Source organism: Plectropomus leopardus, chromosome 13 (assembly GCF_026936395.1).
Source record: "Plectropomus leopardus strain MGB_pleo_1.0 chromosome 13, ASM2693639v1, whole genome shotgun sequence".
Lineage (NCBI taxonomy): Eukaryota > Metazoa > Chordata > Actinopteri > Perciformes > Serranidae > Plectropomus > Plectropomus leopardus.
In genome coordinates, this window is record NC_142188.1 from 28725915 (window position 1) to 28744802 (window position 18888).

Here is an 18888-nt window from a genome sequence, read left to right on the forward strand (position 1 = left end):
TGAAGTGAACTTTTTATACTGACCACTACTCAAAGTAAGGATACATAAAGAGTAATTTAAATGCTTGAAATATGCATTTTCAGTGTTTACTAATCCTCAAACATAGACAGGTTAATCCCGCACAGGTAGGTGTGACTGGATCGGTCAGTCATGTTTTTAAATGGAAGCATTTTTACATATAATAGTGACAGCACATCAATCTTTAGCTTCCCCAAAACAGCCCTCTCAGCACAACCCTCGAGTCGTGAAAGGAATGAGCACGCTGAACCATGGCTCCATCGTATTAAGTGGTATCTCAAAGATCAATGTGCTCGAGCTTCACTGACATCAAAGGTATTAGGTTGCCCCCCCATTAGGATAGTGCTTTGCCTCCTTCGCATGCCTTGGTAGCTTCCTAGCTCAGCTTTATGCATCAATTTCAGGTAGCAGTAGAGCAGTATCATTGGTCCACTTTATTGATCACGTGTGTGATTCTCTTCCAGCTAGGTATAGCCTCTTTGGGGAGCCCAGGGTAAAATTAGAGGCGGCATACCGGAGAATGAGATGTAGTGGGTGGTGTTTTGATTTTCTGAGGAATTCATCAATACTTAATCTTCTGCTCTCTGAGTGGTTTTAATTTAAACCCAATTGAAGTTCAGATATTTTCTCTACAAGAGGACTGCGGTGTGGCCTCGACTGTCAAGTTTTTGAGGGAGAATGATGAATCTCAACACTCTAAAAGCTTCAAAATAAATATGAGAATACTACATCAGATGTCTACCCATCCATTAAAATGACACTCATTAGCTTGAGATGAAACTACAGTAATAACTGAAAACCAAGGCGACATATGAATGTGTCTTTTCTGCGTTCCATCAAATTGCAGCTGCTGAGTTGTGTAAACACCTCACAACACCAAAAAATAGTGAGTCCATGTAACTTTTCTCCAGCAAGTGGCATTGCATAAATAACATAAACTCTCAACCTTGAAGCGGCGAGCATCTGTTTGTAGTGAATCATATCACAGCTTTCTAAACTACAGGTACTCGTATGAACTCATAATTCATCAGCGTCTGCGCTCTTGATGAATTGCCATCCCTCCTCCCCTCATACGACCCTCTTTGTGCCGCGAGCAGCGACTGTGATGGTGATTAATAAAGAACGTCTCATGAAAATTGCATTATCTTTGTATTCATAATTAATGCCTAAATATGACTATCGAAACTTTGTGCCACGTACTAAATTTGTATTCATTTTCATTAGTTTATTGTCATTATTTTGTGTGTGTGCCAACATGTCTTGCCTTTCTGTGTTGTCCCAGCTGTTAATTGCAGTCTTTTATTTTAGTATGTTCCAATAATGACTCCGGCCTATGATGCTGCAATTGTTTCTCATCTTTGACGGATCGATGCCACCTGTCCATTGACTGCTGATGCATGAGATGGAGATTTGTTAAGTCTTTCTTTCTAAAAGTTACCCTGTTGAGGAGCATTGCTTTGAAAGGTTGTCTCCCCAGACCTTTCTGCAATTCAGTATTTCCAGGGTACAATTAGCAAAGTTAATGATCTCGATGCATAATGTATTCTTCGCGGTCTTGAAGGTGCCCTCCACAGGGTTCACTTTGTCCAGCCTCCCCTCAGCTCTCCTTTATCATCCGCATTACAATTCATTGTATTATTATTACCATATACTTAGGGCTGAGGAATGTATTATTTATATTGATTTTGTCACATGAGACTAAATATTGTCAGTGTTGTCTTTTCCTGGTTTCAAAAGCTGCATTACGGGAAAGTGATGTCATTTTCTGAATGTACCAGACTGTTCGTTCTGTTATTTGCCCCAATCCTCTTAGTTTTTATATCCACGTTACTGATTATTGTGTAAATATTTTGTGAAAGCACCAATAATCAACCCTACAACACTGTCATTGATATCAAGACATTTGGTGAAAAAATATCAGAATATTTGATTTTCTCCATATCTCTAAGCCCTACTTTTTCTGTTTATCTGTATCTGTTTCTTCAATGGCTTACCTTACTTATCTGATAGCCTTCTTATAGTGTAGCGTATGGTATCGTAGCATATCGCATTGCATTATATCACATCATATTTCATTGCTGTTTTTTGTATCGCCTAGTATCATATTGCATAGTATCGTATTACATTGTATTGTATCGCATTGTATCACATTGTATCGCATTACACCACATCGTAACACACTGCATCATATCGTATCACCTAGTGTTGTATCGCATAGTATCAGATTACATTGCAATATATTGCAAGGCACAGCACTGCATCGCATGGTATCATAGAGTATCCTATTGCATCACATGCCATCGCATCGTATCATATCGTATCATATCGCATAGTGTCGTATCACATAATATCATATCACATAGTAATGTATTACATTGCATTGTATTGCCTGGTATTGCATTACTTCGCATCGTATTGCATCCATCCTCAGCCCACAGTCGTGCTGAGGCTAGACGTTGATCTTTAAATGACAGTGTATTAATCAAAAAAATGGTATTCAATAAATGTATTTATTTAAGTAATTTATCTGGGGAAATGCCAAACATTTATAGATTGAAGGGTAAATCATAAAAATATTTACAGATCTTTTGATTATGAAGATGACAGCTCTATCTCTCCCGAGCATTGTGCTGCAAAGCTGTCTCTCATACTCACCCGAAGCAGCCCTCACACAATGTTGTTATAATGCAGTTTGTCATAGTGAGGTGCTGGAAACTCTGCCAGTAGTCAAAGGGGGAGTTGAGGGCAGGCTGACACATGATTAGAAGACATATCTCGATTGAAATATGTGGAAATGGGATTACAGAAAGGGGATAAAGACTCATCCCGCTTTGCAGCTCAAAGATTAGATGAAAAGAGTGTTAAGACTTCTTTTAGTGAGAGCTAAATTGTAACTTTGGTTTAATCAGAGACTTTAAGTGCATGAGCACACACACACACACACACACAACCACACACAGACCTCAGACCCTCTCAGCCTCACTCTGTCCATGCCCCTTGACATGGGCTTTGTGCCAAAATCAGCTCCTCCACTGAAGCCAATCACCCATGGAGGACCCCTGTGGAGCCTACTCAGCATATCATACTGGTGTGTCAGCAGCTTCCAGCCCCGAGAGGGAAAGATGTGGTCGTTCTCCCACTGTCTCCATGGTAGATCAAATTCACTCACACTACACGCTGCACTTGTCTGAAGGGTTCGGCCGTAGTCTTTTGTGCAGCATCCACTGAAACCTGAGAGTGGCTGATGGAGCCAACTTAGAGTCTGCACTATGGACACCTTCTTTTCTACCCATCTCACTCACCACTATCATGCTGGTTTGTGTAAGTACCACTTGACAGTGACACGAATTACAAAAACCATCAGCAGTGTGTGTTCACTGTAGTTTATGGAGTGGATGCTCCGTGTCCTGAAGTCATTTGGTTGAACACCTGCGTAGAAGTCATCCACTTGAAGCTGGGAAAGACAAGTGCTCATTGATACACAATATATGCTCTAAGGCACATAGGATGTGTTAATAGAGTCCATAGGTAAAGAGAAATACCTTGAGCTCTCACATGATAACCGTCAAGGCTGCTGCTGAACAATAAACCATTTGTGCCGCTGTGAACCCATTAATCGACTGAACTGCGAGCACTTAACCTCTGCTGCTTGACTTCACCGGTCAGCCAGTGCAAAGACACTCTACATTGTGATTTAAGTGTAAAGCATTACATGAAAAACCTGCACTGCCTCCCAAATACGTAATTCTTCTGCCCAGCATGTGGGAGCCAGCCTGGCACATGGAGGGAGAGCCTCTGATGCTGAAGCGATGGTTACAGGAAACATGTCCGCTCTAATTATCCCTTTAGTATGGAACAAGGCCCAAATCTTTTTTTACCCCTGAATCTAAAGAGCAGCGTCTTTCACCAGGCCAGACTAAGTGAAGGGGCTTTTGTTTTGCTTCCCATTACCTGATGAGTCATACTTCGAGGAAGCGCTGTGATACTGGGGACATCGATCGATGGGTTAAATGAAAAAGTTGAGGTTGATGCTTAATTGTGTGTCTTTCATGAATCATTTTTCAAGTCTTTGATGGTCAATATATTTGGTTTCCCTTTTTTAATTTACACGCAGGCCTAGATTCATACCATCTGACACTTATCTACTGTGACTCAGTGCTGTGTGAAGGTCCTCATATTGAAATCGCTTTCATGATTTACTCAAGTGTCTGTAAAAAGTACTGACCCACCTGTGGAGAAACTGCCTCTAAAGTGCTGAATCCAATCAGATATGTAACCTTTGCAAAATTCTATGAATATTATATATAGAGCCTGTTTATGTGCTTGTTGATACTGCTTTCATTTTTTTATGCAGTCTTACTGAGTATTAGAGTATAATGTTGCTACACTTGCAATATATATCAACAAGCTTAAACTCCAAAATCCAGTGCAGAAATCCCATTGTTTTTTTGTCAAGGGAAACAGAGCAACACTAACTTATGGGCTGGCCTACCAAAAAAAATCCCTGCAGCACTGTATACAGTAAAATGAGAGTCCACAGGGTATATATTTCTGTGTTTTCAAGATGATAGACTGAGTGTTTGTCCTTAGATTTCGGTCTGGAGGTGTAGTTAATATTTGCTTGTATGTAGGATGTTGGGTAAACTGAGATTTTACAGATGAAAGGCTGTAAACTTTGATCAGACTCATGACATCAGCAGCTTATTTGGCTGTAAATGCAACAACTCACACAGCTCATTAGTTGTATTATTAGCCCAGACTTTTCGGTCTTGTTACTGCTGACTTTGCACACATCGCTGCTGGTTTTTTCGCCAGGACATCCCGTCATCTTATCTGAAAGAGGACCTATGAACCCACACTGCTGTACATACAATTTCCTTCACATCTCTCTTCATCCCTTTTAATACCTCATGGATAGTTGTGTTCATGGTACAGTGCCTGTGTGTGTGTGCATGTGTGTGTGTATGTGTGTCGGCACCATGGTGCAGTCAGAGCCATGCCATATGAGAGGATTAACCATGTACAAAAGACTGATCAGGGAGAATCCACACTGGATTAGTCTATCTTCCAGACAAAACATGAAAACCACACCTTGTTTCTTTTGTGTGGAAGCAAAAAGCATTGTGGGGTTTACCTCCTCGCTCAGCCCGGGGGGGACACAGGTCAGCTGGTAGTGGGTCTGCCTCGAGGAGCCCAGCATGTGCTGTCGTCTCTCATGATCACCCCTTGTCTACACGGACAGGGGGCCGAGCAGATCAGGATGTGAGCTTCAGAAGCTGACTGACTTTTAAGGAGGAGCTGCATGAGTAAGCGCCCTGCCCGCTGTGCTCACATCTGCCTGCAGCACTGCTACAAACACACACATACAGAGCAGAGGCAAGTCTCAATCAGTAACACGGATGACCAGGAGGAGGCTGGCCAGTGGTAGCCCACCAGCTCATCAGTCCACATTTGTTCGTGCAGTACATAGTAACATTGTGACTGATTTCTCTGGCTTAAATCAGTGCCAATGCACAAAAAATCCTTTATAACACAAGTCAGCCCATCTAGGCTTTTTTGAGGATTGTTGCGGTCTTAAGTTCCTGATTTCATGGCAGCTTTTTGGAAAAAATTGCGATGCATGTTGCAATTTTTTAATGTGTTATTATGCCCTAGCAGCGGCAATAGCCATGAGATGAGGAATCATGTTTTACGGTTGTCCCTCTGAAGGTTTGTACGTCCTCTTCTTGGAAAGGTGATATCTCAAGAAAAGCTTGAGGGAATATCTTCAGATTCGACAAGAACGTTCACATGGACATGAGGATGAACTGATAAGATTTTGGTGGTCATAAGTCAAAGTCACTGTGACTTTTGATTATTCTCTTGAAGGCGATATCTCAAAAGTTTCAAATATGGCACAAACGTTCACATGGAATTCAAGAGAAAATGTTATATTTTGGTGGTCAAAGGTGTTAGGTGGCTTCTGTCTCATTCTCATAAATGCAATATATCTCAAGAACACCTCAAAGGAGTTTCTTCAAACGTTCACTTTTAGACTGCCAGCTAATAGCTGATTTGTTTAATAGTTAGTAGTGTCTGTTGGAATCTCTGTGTGAAACTTTTGCAGATTTCATAACATAATTTTAGACATATAACCCTAAAGACTTTGACCCAGAGCATTCAGAATTATCAGGCAGTCCGTCCTGTGGTCCTGTCAAGCTAATGTTAGCTGTAGCTTAAGCAGATGTCGTCAGCGTGACTTACCACCCATTAGTTATGCCATAAGTGTCCATCTATGTAACTGCTATAAATAAAGCCACTAAAAAGAAGATACACTGTGCAATTATATCTTGTTTTTTCTATACACAGCTAGAAATACAGGGCTGTGTTGTTTTTTTTATATTAGAAAATACTCACATTATAAAGTGTAATTGCATTTTCAGGCGAAAAAAAGTTGGACATTTTCCTAAAACTGCTCAGCCCTAGCTCTCTTAGAGCGTCTCAACAAAAATAAAAGATTATATAATCTGTTGCATTACATTATATATGAGTTTCTTTTTCCTCTTTACAAGGCTTTTCTCCTCCAGCCAACCCTCCTCCCTCTCAGGACTGAGTTAAAACTCTGCACCACACACAGGACAACTCTATCAATCAGCAGAACACACATCCACTGAAGAAGGCAATGAGCCAAGACATCTAACTGTGCCATTACACATATTGATATAACAAAATAAAATAAGATGAACGATTGCAGTGCAGTGAGCTGGGTGTTTTTCTGAAATGAGACTCCTTTGTCTTCGCCTCCGCTCTGATGTTCCAGCTAGATAAACTGGAAATCCAAATTCAAGATTTTCATTTGGAGATTATGGGCCTTTAAAAAAATAAAATAAAATAAATAAATAAAAATCTTCTTGTACATTTGCACAAATTAAAGCATACAATCGCTGATCTTGATAAAAGTTTTCATCGCTTTGTTAAAAGTGCCCAATTTTCTGTGACACGGCTATAACAAATTCTAATCATTTTCCGCGCACTGAATGTTTCATGTGCCGTGTGTTTTAAGTTCTGATGTTATGATAAGACTGGGTGTGGAAAGTTTTTACTTCATGAATGCCATTAGTTCAACAGAGTCTACATAAACTCATCAGAAGACAGAACTGTGCAGCAAGCATGAACAGAAAAAAACAAAACTTTGCAGGATGTATTTATTTTGCAACTCCCCTGCTAATACACGGTACTGTCTGAAGCTAAACGGTTAAGATCTTGCAGGACCACACAATTTTCATGTTGCAACTGTTGTGCTCTGATTCATAGTGCCATTGCTTTTCAATTTTCCAGACCTTTCATCATTCAAGGAGCAGTGTTTCTCCCTCCCGTGGTGTTCAAATGAGCTGGTTGTCACATGGAAAATGTCCTTTACATTATATTGATTCCAATGCTTTGACATAAATTTGCTGATTTTCTGCTTGACACATATGGACGAGCAGTGAAGGACTCGTGGTGCTTTTAAGCCATGTTAGTGACAATGTCAGTCGATGCACCACATTGGTCCAGACAGATTGCCATGACATTTATACAGACCTTCAAAGAGGATAAATGCTCTTGACTTTGTTGATCCTCTGACTTTCCCTCTAGCGTCACCATGAGGGTCTCAACTGTGGTGTATAGAGCTAAATGTGTCAGCGTCTATTGGAAGGTTTGCCTTGACATTTTGTTCAGACTTTCATGTTCCCCTGAGGATGAATTTTATAACTTTACTTATCCTTTTGCTTTTCATATAGCATCACCGTCAGGCATTCATTTTACCGTGACCTTCCAATACTTTGGTCACTGATCTAAACCAAAATTCATGTCATACCTTTTAGCTTCAGCTATACTTTATGTTTAATTCCAAAATGTCATGGATATTAGTAAAAATACCATTACAACTGCATGAAAGCATTTTCATTGTGTCTGATTACTTTACTGATGGCCCTTAGGCTTGTTTGTGGTGAAGACTTTTTCTTACTTTCTCCTATTAAGTGCTGACAACCACAAAAAGGATGCCGATAGCTCATGCAGGAGAAATCACAACAAACTTATCGCATCTATTTATGTAAACACCATCAATTTTCCAGTTTCATTCAGAAAATTGTATAAAATGGGACTGCCCTTTGTAAGGAGGGTGAGGGTAAAAATATAGACTGGGAATGGGCCTTGGTCTTATCATTTTGGAGTATGCAGAGGGAACGTCACAGACGATGTTCTTGACTGGCCAAATTAGTCAGCCTTCAAAGTGAGCAGGAAGTGAACATGCTTGCAGTACAGTCCTGGCAGAGCACCGCCAAGGCTTTGTCTGCTGATGTGTGTGGGATGCAGACTTCAGACAGTTATTGATTGCAAAGGATTTGCAAGTAACCATTATACGTGATGATTTTGTGTCCAATTACGTCCTCTGCCATAAAAAAAAGGGGGGGGGGGGGCTGCGTAAACAAAAGAATGCAATTCTTCCACTGTTCATCAGTGTGGATCCTCAATCCATGCTTACAATCAGCACTTAAACCTTACAGTTATTTTAAATCAAATGTGTTGGGCTGCCAAAACAACAAAACAACAGCAAAGGTTTCAGTGTGCTAATGCCTAATTGTTGTACATGTCCTGTTCCCTGTTTTGTAGCTTAACTCATGCTGACTGATTTCTTCTCTCTCTTCTTCTTCACAGTGAATTTTGACCACTTCCAGATTTTGCGGGCCATCGGGAAAGGGAGCTTTGGAAAGGTAATGTAACATTTTTCATTCAGTGGATGTGTGTGTGCTCTCTACCGTCACTCACCCCGCACAGTCATTATCTCTGCTGAAGAATCAGAGAGGGCCAGGCAGAACGGGCTCTGAGAGATTACACTGTAGCTCTCCTGATATTATGGTGCTTAAAAAGATAAATAATGTTTCTGTTTTAATAGTAGTTATAAATACGGCTTATGTAATTCTTTCTGTAAAGTCATTTAGAGGAGCGACAATTCACTTTTCATCTCAAGCCAGCCGACCTGTTGGGATTTTTGACCCCACGTCTCCGTTTAATTACAGCGCAGCATAATAATGTGGCTGCACTTGTCATCATGCTCAACGGTTGGGCCGAATACAACAGAGAGGGAAACTTGACATGTCTATTTATGTGTGTGTGTGTGTGTGTGTGTGTGTGTGTGTGTGTGTGTGTGTGTGTGTGTGTGTGCACTGCATATTGTGAAACCAAATTACAGCAAGTCTTTTCAACCTTGTCTCAGGTGCCAATATCGCCATTGGTGGCCATTGTTGATAAAACAGACATTTTGGATTAACTTTTGGGCCATTTGTTTGTGGAAGAATTCCTTTGTGTTGAATGCCTGTGTGAGACTTCAATAATGAATTCAGGGGCGTAGCGGGTGTGTGTCGACACACAGCTAGGCTCCAGAGATTGGAATAGTTTATCTTCGTTTTGAATCCCAAATATCACGGCTAATATTTGTTCATTATACTCATGTCTGTGCACGCCTCTGCAAATTCCTTCTGCTTTGCTCTTCTCAAAACACAATCTTTTTTACAAAAAACATGTCCCTGTGTTATATGGGAAGTCATTGCCCAATGCTGAATACATTACCATGTGAATTTATGTTAATTTTTACTTATTGCTTTGTTCCCTCAAGCTGCTGCCACTTTCCTTATGATACTGAAGGAAATCTGCAGTAAGCCGGGAAATTCGCTGCATGCAGGCTTTAGAGACTGAAGCAGGGCAACCCAAATTTTTTGGCACATTAGATTATTTACACTACATTTGACTTATTTTGGAATAAATGCCACATGGAAATAAATGTTCATTCATGATTTTGGTTTTTAAATTCAAGCATAAAGAGCTTGAAATAAGCTCTTGTGGCTTAGAAGCGTCATGGATGTGACAACAAAATTTAAATGGAGGGGTGTTATTTCCTTTTGGACATTTTCCTTCTCTTCTGCGGCAGACAAGGGAAGCCAACTGCTTCATCCAAAGAGGCACGGTTCTTGTCTGAGAGCTGGATTCCACACTTATGCAACATTTGTAACACAGTCATGTTTGCGCATACTTTTATGGAAACACGTGCGTGCACACACAGACAAACTACACTCACTGAGTCAGGCAGACGCTCACAGAGACGTTAAGATAAAGATTGTCCTTGGTTGAGGTCATCTTGTCTGTGTTTTTTTTTTGCCCACTGTGGCCACACTCTGTGTTCCTGCTGTTTCTGAATACTTAACAGCATGAGTCTTTATTTCTCTACTGAACACACTGAGGCCTTTGTTGGTGTGTGTCAGCAGGGATGTAGTAAAGGAGATGGGTACAAAAAAACAAAAAACAAATATTATTTAAAGATTTGCAGCAGGCTTAGATGATATCACGGTCTTCTGGTATACCATGGTTTTTAGAAATCCCAAAGGTATGTTTTTCAATAACATCATAAATATCTGTGCGCCTCTTTCTGTTAAACTCATTGTATGTAGTGCACAGGACGCACCACCAGAGCTCAGACTCCAGTCTGTACTGGTGGAACAGGCAGCTTAGCTGAAAGACACTATGACACCTAGTGGTGGAGGGAGAAGTTCCAGGACTGTAAACAGCTGGTGGCCAGCAAAATGGGGAATGATGTTTTTTACCTCTAACTTGGTGAATTAAGAATTTATTTTTGACCAAACTGGAGCTGGTGATTGTTGGAACAGTGGACTTACCTGCCAGATTACTAGCAAGAATAACCAAGACAGTTTGGATGAGTTTTATTTTGTTTTTGTTGAGGTTGAATTAAGTGTGTTTTATGATGACTTAAAATGAGGCAACTAAGCCTTCTGTGAATGAGAGAAAGTTTAACTCGAAAGGTGTGTAGTTGTATTTCTCTACTTAGTAAGGAAAATTGCTATGAGAATTTTACTTTTCTTAATGTTTTGTGGGTTTCTTTTGAGTATTTATTAGTCTGAAAAACTGAAAGTAAGTAGCTCACCACACGCTTATACTGTCATATACCGTATATTAAATTTCAGGAAGGTATGAAGGTATGAAATAGTACATACCAGCCGAGCCTAATTTCCATCAATTTCTACTTTTTATAGAATGTAGCATCAGCTTGATATTAAACTATTATTTACTCAATGAGATTGGGCTTTAATGATCAACATTAGTCTAAAATTGTGTGTAAAAAATATTAAACAAAATCACAACATAGAGACGTTGGCGAGCGTGTTTGAGAGATATATAAAGAGTGAAGGAGGTGTTTACCTCACACTGTAGCACTGTGAAACATGATCTGTATCTTCCGCCTTGTGTAGGTGCTCCGAGAAAATGGGCTCTTTGGTGTGCAGCCGGTCAATGTGTGCACGCATGCAGTTGTGAATGTGAAAGAATGTGTGTTGTGGGGCTCGTTCTTGCACAGTGGGGACTCGTGAGGTAGGCTGGAGCTGAGAAAGAAGAGGCTGTCAGAGGGGAAGCGGAGGAAAACCTCCTCCAAAAGCCATCTGCAAACATGGCTGACACTAGTTTTACTCTGCTGTTCATCTCTCCTTTCTTTTTCTCTTCATATCTCTCCTTTTTGATATACGTGCAGTATTAGGGTATGTATCTTTCTCTACGACTCCCCTGGCTCTCGCTCTTTCAACACAAGAGCTTCTCTCTATGTCCCCTGTCAGCAAGACTTTTAAAATCTCACCGTCTCTACAGCTCAAAGTAGAAGACATTTTTTTGTCCCAGACTGTTGTCATATTAACATGGGGATGCACAAGTATACAAAGTAATAAGGTCCCTTGTTACACTGTGCGATTTTGGGCTGTCCCAGAGAAAAGCTGATGGTTTTTTGGGATTTGTGTGAAACTTTTAAGTGGAGATGAAATAAAAAAAAATACCACTTTAACCCTTTTAGATCACATTTCCAATCATATTGTGCACCTATTTTACAAATATGCAAACTTTTTTAAACAAAAATCAGCTTTGTATTCTTATATCAAAATCCAATCATGTTTTCTCTTTTAAAAGCTAAATATGATATGTGATTATTGTTTTAAATCACTCTGTTGGCTCTGTGCAAACATGACTGATGACTCACAGCTGTCTGTGATTATAGAATTTTGCAACCAAAACATTTTTAGACCCGTCTCAGTGTGACATACAATGAACTTGTGAGATCATTGTTATCACACGGTGTCCATGCGCATTTCGACAAATAGTACTGATTACGAGATTATTCCAGTTGAAGAGTTTCCCCCAGTTTCCGCTCCCCATTGCATCCAGCTCATCCCCCTGTATCAGAGCTCCAACTACAAGTGCATCTTGTTTTCAGCTGTCATGAAATCAAATATGTTCGAAAAGTGTGGGAGCGACGGAGACAGCTCATGTCAAGGTCCAGACATGTCTCGGAACCACTCAAGCTAGATGGCCTGTTGACAGCCAAGGGAGAGGATTTGGTTTCAGACTCAAGGATTTATGTCTGAGAAATCAGAACTCCATCCAGAAAAGGCAAATCACGGTGAAAGTTGCGTTGTCTGCGCCAGGCTTTTGCAGCAAATCTCATTCTCTTTTTGCCCTTGTGTTGGGGCAAATCTTTCCTTCCGTTCCTTGTTCTATGATATATCAGCACAGGTACTCCCCCCCCCCACTCTCGTCTTTAAATAAATCAGGCCTAGTTTCTCCCTCTATCCCCCACTGTTCTCTCGCAATTCATTTCAAGAGTGTTTTATGGCCTCGGCAGTAAAGAAATCTGTGTTGGCAAAGCAATATAGTATTATTAAGAATAAAATATGGCATTAATATTGTTTGGATTCCCACTCTAAGCGTGCTCTCTCTTTACTTCTCTCTATAATGTTTCGGAGCATCTGTCCTCTACCACGTGGGGGTGAAGAGTGATGGTAGCTGGGTGTGATTATTTCCACAGCAGTGGAGGATATAGCTCATTTGTAACGTGCCTGCTAGAGGGCTGGATGGCCATATACAGCACCAGAGTCGGGATAATTGCTTGCTCCCCCGTTGCTCTCCCTCTCCTCTGCTACCTTTTTCCCCATGAGCATCACACTTTTGCACCCTGCCTTGTCACTCCATCCTGTCGATTCCGCCGCGGGGCTCATTAAGGCCTTTGCCCAGAGAGCCTGAGGAAGAGGGGCGGGGGGTTGACACTCAAGGGAGGCATGACAGTCATTGGCACTGACAGCAGTTTAGTGACAGCTCCTTAATGGCAACAGTCAGATGGGCAGGTAAACATCTAAACAGAAAGAGGAGAGGGAGGACGGAGGCGGACGGAGAGAGACAAGAAAGGTCAGAGGTAGCACTGGAGCTCAGCTGGTGGTTTCTACATCCTCATACCCTGCGCCACGCACACACTTGAGTGGAAATAAAACCTCATTAAGGGTGTGATGGAAGGAGAAGGACAGACGAACAGAGACAGGCGCTGGAAATAAGTGGTGGAGGAAGAGATGATATAGCGAGAGGAGAGTATGGAGTGAGAGGATGTGACACTCTCATCATATCACGGACGATACCAGTGTCTGTGGAAAGGTCAGGAGATGATGAAGCCTTTGTTACCTTTTTCTCTGCGTTAGCCCCGCGGGGCTCCCAGGCAGCATACTGAGAGTCCTCCCGCCAATAAAGACTGACAGTTGAGCCTCGTACTGCGCGTAAGGGCTTCTCTCTCCTCTTTAATATCCGAGCTACAGGTGCAAAGAGCTCAGATGAGAGAGTCGGTTTAGCAGAGTGCAGCTTTGCAGCACAGCCCAGCTGCAGTGTAGCCCTCGGGCAACCTTTTAGCCTAGAAATGTATGCTCTTCTTTTATACTGCAGCTCTATAGGCTTCTCAGTACAAAGCTCCACTGAAGATGGGCCCATATGGATAAAATAGCTTCAAGCTGCTTCAACACATCCTGAGAGCTTAGAAATCTTGAAAAGCACCATATTCATTTGGTTTGTTTTTGTAATTTTACCCATCTTTTTTTTTTTTTTTTGATAAAATTGGCTGGGCAAATCCAGAATCCAGAAAAAAAATAGGCCACTCGTAGGCGTTGATATTAACATTCCTGCCAACAAAAATAAAAAAGTACATGGTAGAAAATGAGAATGGCAGAAATGCTGTCAGCCAGAAAGCTGTCATGACCTCTAAAACTTTCCACCGCAGTCTGCATCTTATTTCATCATCGTCCAAGTATGTCAAAGCGTGCATAGTTACAATGAGCTACGCACCACGAGTACTGTAGCTTTTTCCCACTAATAATAAGGTTAAATTCTTCCTTGTAATATTATTATTCCAACCATTTGTCCTCAGAGAATGCCCCAGAATTTCAGTTTTCACATGTACTGTATTATTATTTAACTTTCCTCCCTGTGTTAGCCAAAAACAGGACAGAGAGTTTTGTTCCACCTCCACATTTTTTATATCTGCTCAGCTCCATGGAGAATGAATTGCAAAAGTGTGACAGCGTTTTTTTTTAGGATATGATTAAATTTCCTGATGAAATCTGATACAGCGCTATGATAAAATGACTCATTTAGCTTTGAAAGTTCCGATTAGACCCCAAGTCATTGTTTTTTCATCATCAATGGAGCTTTTTCAGGCTGGATATCAGGATATATCAGAGACTTTAAGACATGTTATAGCCTTTGAACATACTATGAATGTAGTATTAATGAATTAATTCTTTGTTTCTTGGTATGGGGGGCTGCATTTGACCAGCATTATAAAAATAACAACTGTTCAGTAGAAAGGAGTTAACTGTCTTTAGCAACCTTCTCTGAACAGCAATTGTCCAACCAAAGCTTACCAAACTAGCCTGAAGCAGTGTGCATGGGGTTGTATTAACCCTTTGAAACCTGAGCAAATTGGCTTGTTTTTTTCTTTTCTATTTTTTGACAAAAGATGGGAAAAAGACAATGAACAGTGCAAAAGGAAATGACCAAGACTTTGCACAAAAAATAGTAAAAAGTACAAAAAAGATGACCTGAAAATTTGTGTAAAAAAGGAGTCAAAAGTCAGATAAGGCCAAGATCTTTCTGTAGGGCTCTCATTTTGATATGAGTCAACATAAAAAAAAAAGCAAAATTCAGTCAGTTGGTTGGTTTTCAACTAGTAGCTAAAGTTAGCTCCTATATCTCCTATAGCTACAGCTGATAAAATCTACATCTAGTTCAGGAAGTCATTTCAACTGGAAAAATTGACTGTTGCCAGCTACAAACAAAAAGCTGCTCTTGTCTTTCTGTGTTTGAAATCGAAGACTCAGGTAAAAAAATGGGTAAGAGTTATGAGTGGCAAATCTCCCACCCTCGACCTGTATACTGTGCAAGAACTGAAAGCTCAGCAGTAACTAATGGGGGCAGGGCCTAGCGAGTCAATCAGCTGTGAAAGCCAAAGTGCTCATACCTTTAACGGAGCAAATATGTATGCCGGGGGTTGCGGTCTGTCCCTCAGGTATATGAAGGGTGAACTGAGTGACGTTCCCTTTTACAGAGAGCTCTGGGAATCAAACGTCCAAACATAAAATGGAGAGAGCTGTCAAACATCAACTAAAACACCATGTCAAATAGTTAACAAGACCAAGGATCAAGCTAGCGGGCAGCGTGTCAGTCATTTTAATGGTCAGTTTTATCCCTCACCAATTCCTACTTTGCTTTGATTTTGAAAGAGAACATGATACATTATGCAGTATCAGTGTCTCACCATCATGGTGATACAGAAAAAGGTTGTCAAGTTGATGAGTATGTATGAGACATCCCACCTTTAATGAAACATGCAGTCACACATCTAACACCCCCAGTAAACCTAAAGAGAATATGCTTGAGATAAGCCTCAGGCACTTTTTGTGCATCTTAAGTCTCCTTTACATCCTGTGATGCATGTAATCCTCATTATGCCGTCCTTATATTTTTCCACCTTCATACACGGGTGACTTCAAAGACTTTTTTGTGTGTTTTATATAAACTGGAGGCAAGCACACGCTCGAGGTAAGCTCGAACAATTTTCTGCAATTTGTGTTTTATTCCCAGGGGGCCACTTTGGGGTTTTTTACATCAGTTCAATCATGTGAAAGTTTTTCCCTTTTGTTGTGGACTGCAATACAGTACTATCCGTAAGTCTACTTCTACTACTCTCCCTCCTCTCTCATTACTGAAAAAGAAAAAAGTTCCTGCACACTGTCATATTACTTGCAATAAACTTTATTATTAAGCAAACAAAGCAAACATTTCAGTCATCAGACCTCCATTAGGTTGAGTCAAAGAGCAAAGAACGTTTAAAAATATATATATAAATAAAGCCGACTCAGTAGAGGCCAATCAGAGACCTGAAATCGCAATCAGTGCCACAGTCCCACAATTTGGCAATAACTGCAACATTATACACATAGTATATATAATTTAAAAACACTCTATACAGTGTTTCCTCTAGGATTTTTTTCAGCAGCGGGGGCAGGCTCTCCGGGGAGCCGTGGCGGCGTAAACAAATGACGCTTTTTAAAGGCTGAATGTAAAAATAAAAAATAATAACAAAAATTCAACAATAAAATAATAAAAACAATAAATAATAATTTCTTGATGGGGCTGTAATCAGTGGCAAAGTTTGCACCCAGGCTCAGAACAATTGATTTTTCTTGGTTTTCTGTAGAACAGCTCTAAGGCTCTGTTGTACGGAAATTCCCCAAGAGGTGGCCCGCTGATGCTCAGCAGCATACATGCTGCAAGGTGATCCCCCTGCAGCCTGTTTCTCAAGTCAGTCTTCACCTACAAATAGAAACAATAATTTTTATTATTTTTTTAATTTATTTTTTTCAACCCATTTAGGGTCCCAGCCTGATAGCCTGTGTTTCCCTTTATGTTTTTCTCCTCTCCTCTCATCTCTCTCTCCTGCACCATCACTTTGCTCTCCTGCTCCTTCACTCGGCACTCCCCCTCCTGTACTCTGCTCTCCTTCACTTTGTTCCACTGCTCCTCCCTGTCTGTTACTTGTCTTATACCATTACATAAAACATTAACGTTAGATAATTTACACTCACGTCACATTTGATTACAAGTGTGAACATAATTTTTTACCTAACCATCATAATTTGAGTCAGTAAAAAGGCTAATGATACCTGACTAGTGCCATCCTCATCAGGTGTCTTTCTCTTCTTTGAAAAATATTTGAACAAGCTCATCTGAAAATGCAGTCAGCAGTTACATCATGGCGTGTATATCGCTTAATGCTATCAATTAGTTTACTCACGTTAGCGACACTGAGTTGAGTTGGCACCGGGCCCAATTAACTTAAGCTACGTAACCTTAGCTGGCCATCAATATTTTGCGAATGTTTATTTAACTAATAAAATCTATTTTAAGTTTTCTTAAGCTAATAAGTCTACCTTTTCTCCAGTAAGTTGCACGCTATTTTCAAGCCGACACTCCTCTGACTCTCCGACCTGATGCCTGGATGCGAGTAGCTAATTAACGTCGGCACCAATTAGTTTTGCTGGGGGGTGGGAGGGGGCGGTGGTTTCTACCCCAAAGAGTAGATATGGAGCAAGATAGTTATCTGCCTCAGCACTCGCGACACCCAACGCAGTGCAGGACTGTGCTGTGATGCGGCGGTGGTGTATTTGCAATTTTAAAAAAAACAAAAAAAAAACGACATTTGAAGGAGCGGCGGGTAGGATTTAGGAGTGCAGAGGAAACATTGCTATATAAGGACATGTCTAACAAGTCAGCATTAAGTCAGGCTACTGGTAAATATCACTACAAGATCATTTCAACAACATTTTATTTTTTTGCCACCCTACATATAGCTCCAAATGGGAGGAAGGCAGTCAAAACACAGATCAAGTTGACTGAGAGAGTTTAAACTGAAAGTCAGTTATGGAATAATAGTGAAGAGTGTACCGATTGAATACAAAGATTTCCACCATACTTTCAAACATTTCGGTGGCATCTCGGTTTGCTGAACTACAGAATTACAGATTTTACATTTTTTATTGGCTTCAGAATCGGTAATGGGAGAGAACAAGTGGATGTAGTGCATCAGTACTATCAGTTTTTTATTTGATTTAAAATGCTCAAATATGGAGCCATCACTCAGACTGTTTTGGCTTTTCTCTTAGTGACACCAAATCCCTGTATAATGTTCAGCGATTTTCAGTGGATGCTGCTTCAAAGACTGAAGCACTCTCAGGCTGTTAGAGGAATGTCTGTGTGAGGTCCTGACGTGCTTGCATTGCGTGTCTGAATATAATGTAATGTAATTTGTATTTATCTGTCCTTGAGATGATTCTCATCCTTTTTCTGATGCACTGCACAGCTTCACTTTGCTCAGTGTCAAAAAAGTCTGATCCATGACTGTGCTTATCAGTGGTCATGCCTGCTGTAATAGTGCATCGTGGAGCTGTGCAAAGGGACGGCCGGGCTCAGTAAAACCCTTTCATTTCCTGCAGGCTGAGAGCAGCCGCTGTGGAGCAGAAGACATCCAGCGAATGAACCAAATGAAAGAGCAAATTATTCCTTCTTCTCCCAGGATGACATGTTCATCAGACCCTGAAAGTGTGTTTGCCTCGCTTGCCTCTCTCAAAGCACTCCTGCCCAAATGCAGCATTGGCAAGAGTGTGTATGTGTGCGCGAGCGAGTGTGCGTGTTTGCATGTTTTTAGGTTATCTTGTACTTAGACGTAGTCCACACTTACATGGGTATTTTTGAAAACAGGGTTTTTTAATTCAACCCTCTCAAGAAAAAAAAAAAACATCTACACAAGTACTGTTTTAAAAAAAATCTTCATCCAAATGTAAATACAAAACACAAGAGCATGCCAAACCAGAGCTTTGATTTGGCCCAAACAAATCCAGCCCACATTTTTGTTGTCCAAGCCTAACCTGAGCCTGATTGAACTTGAATTTCTCTCCCACTCTGTCTTTTGTTTTTCCTCCAGTC

The 18888-nt window shown here is 40.7% G+C and overlaps 1 protein-coding gene across 1 annotated transcript in view; it reads left to right on the forward strand.

Annotated features, from left to right (window-relative positions):
• stk32c (serine/threonine kinase 32C) overlaps positions 1-18888 on the forward strand; it is a 92126-nt gene that overhangs the window by 20418 nt on the left and 52820 nt on the right. Inside the window, exon 2 of the mRNA XM_042502350.2 lies at positions 8698-8753. Within this exon, the coding sequence (XP_042358284.2) occupies positions 8698-8753 (56 nt within the window). The remainder of the gene's footprint in view (positions 1-8697; positions 8754-18888) is intronic.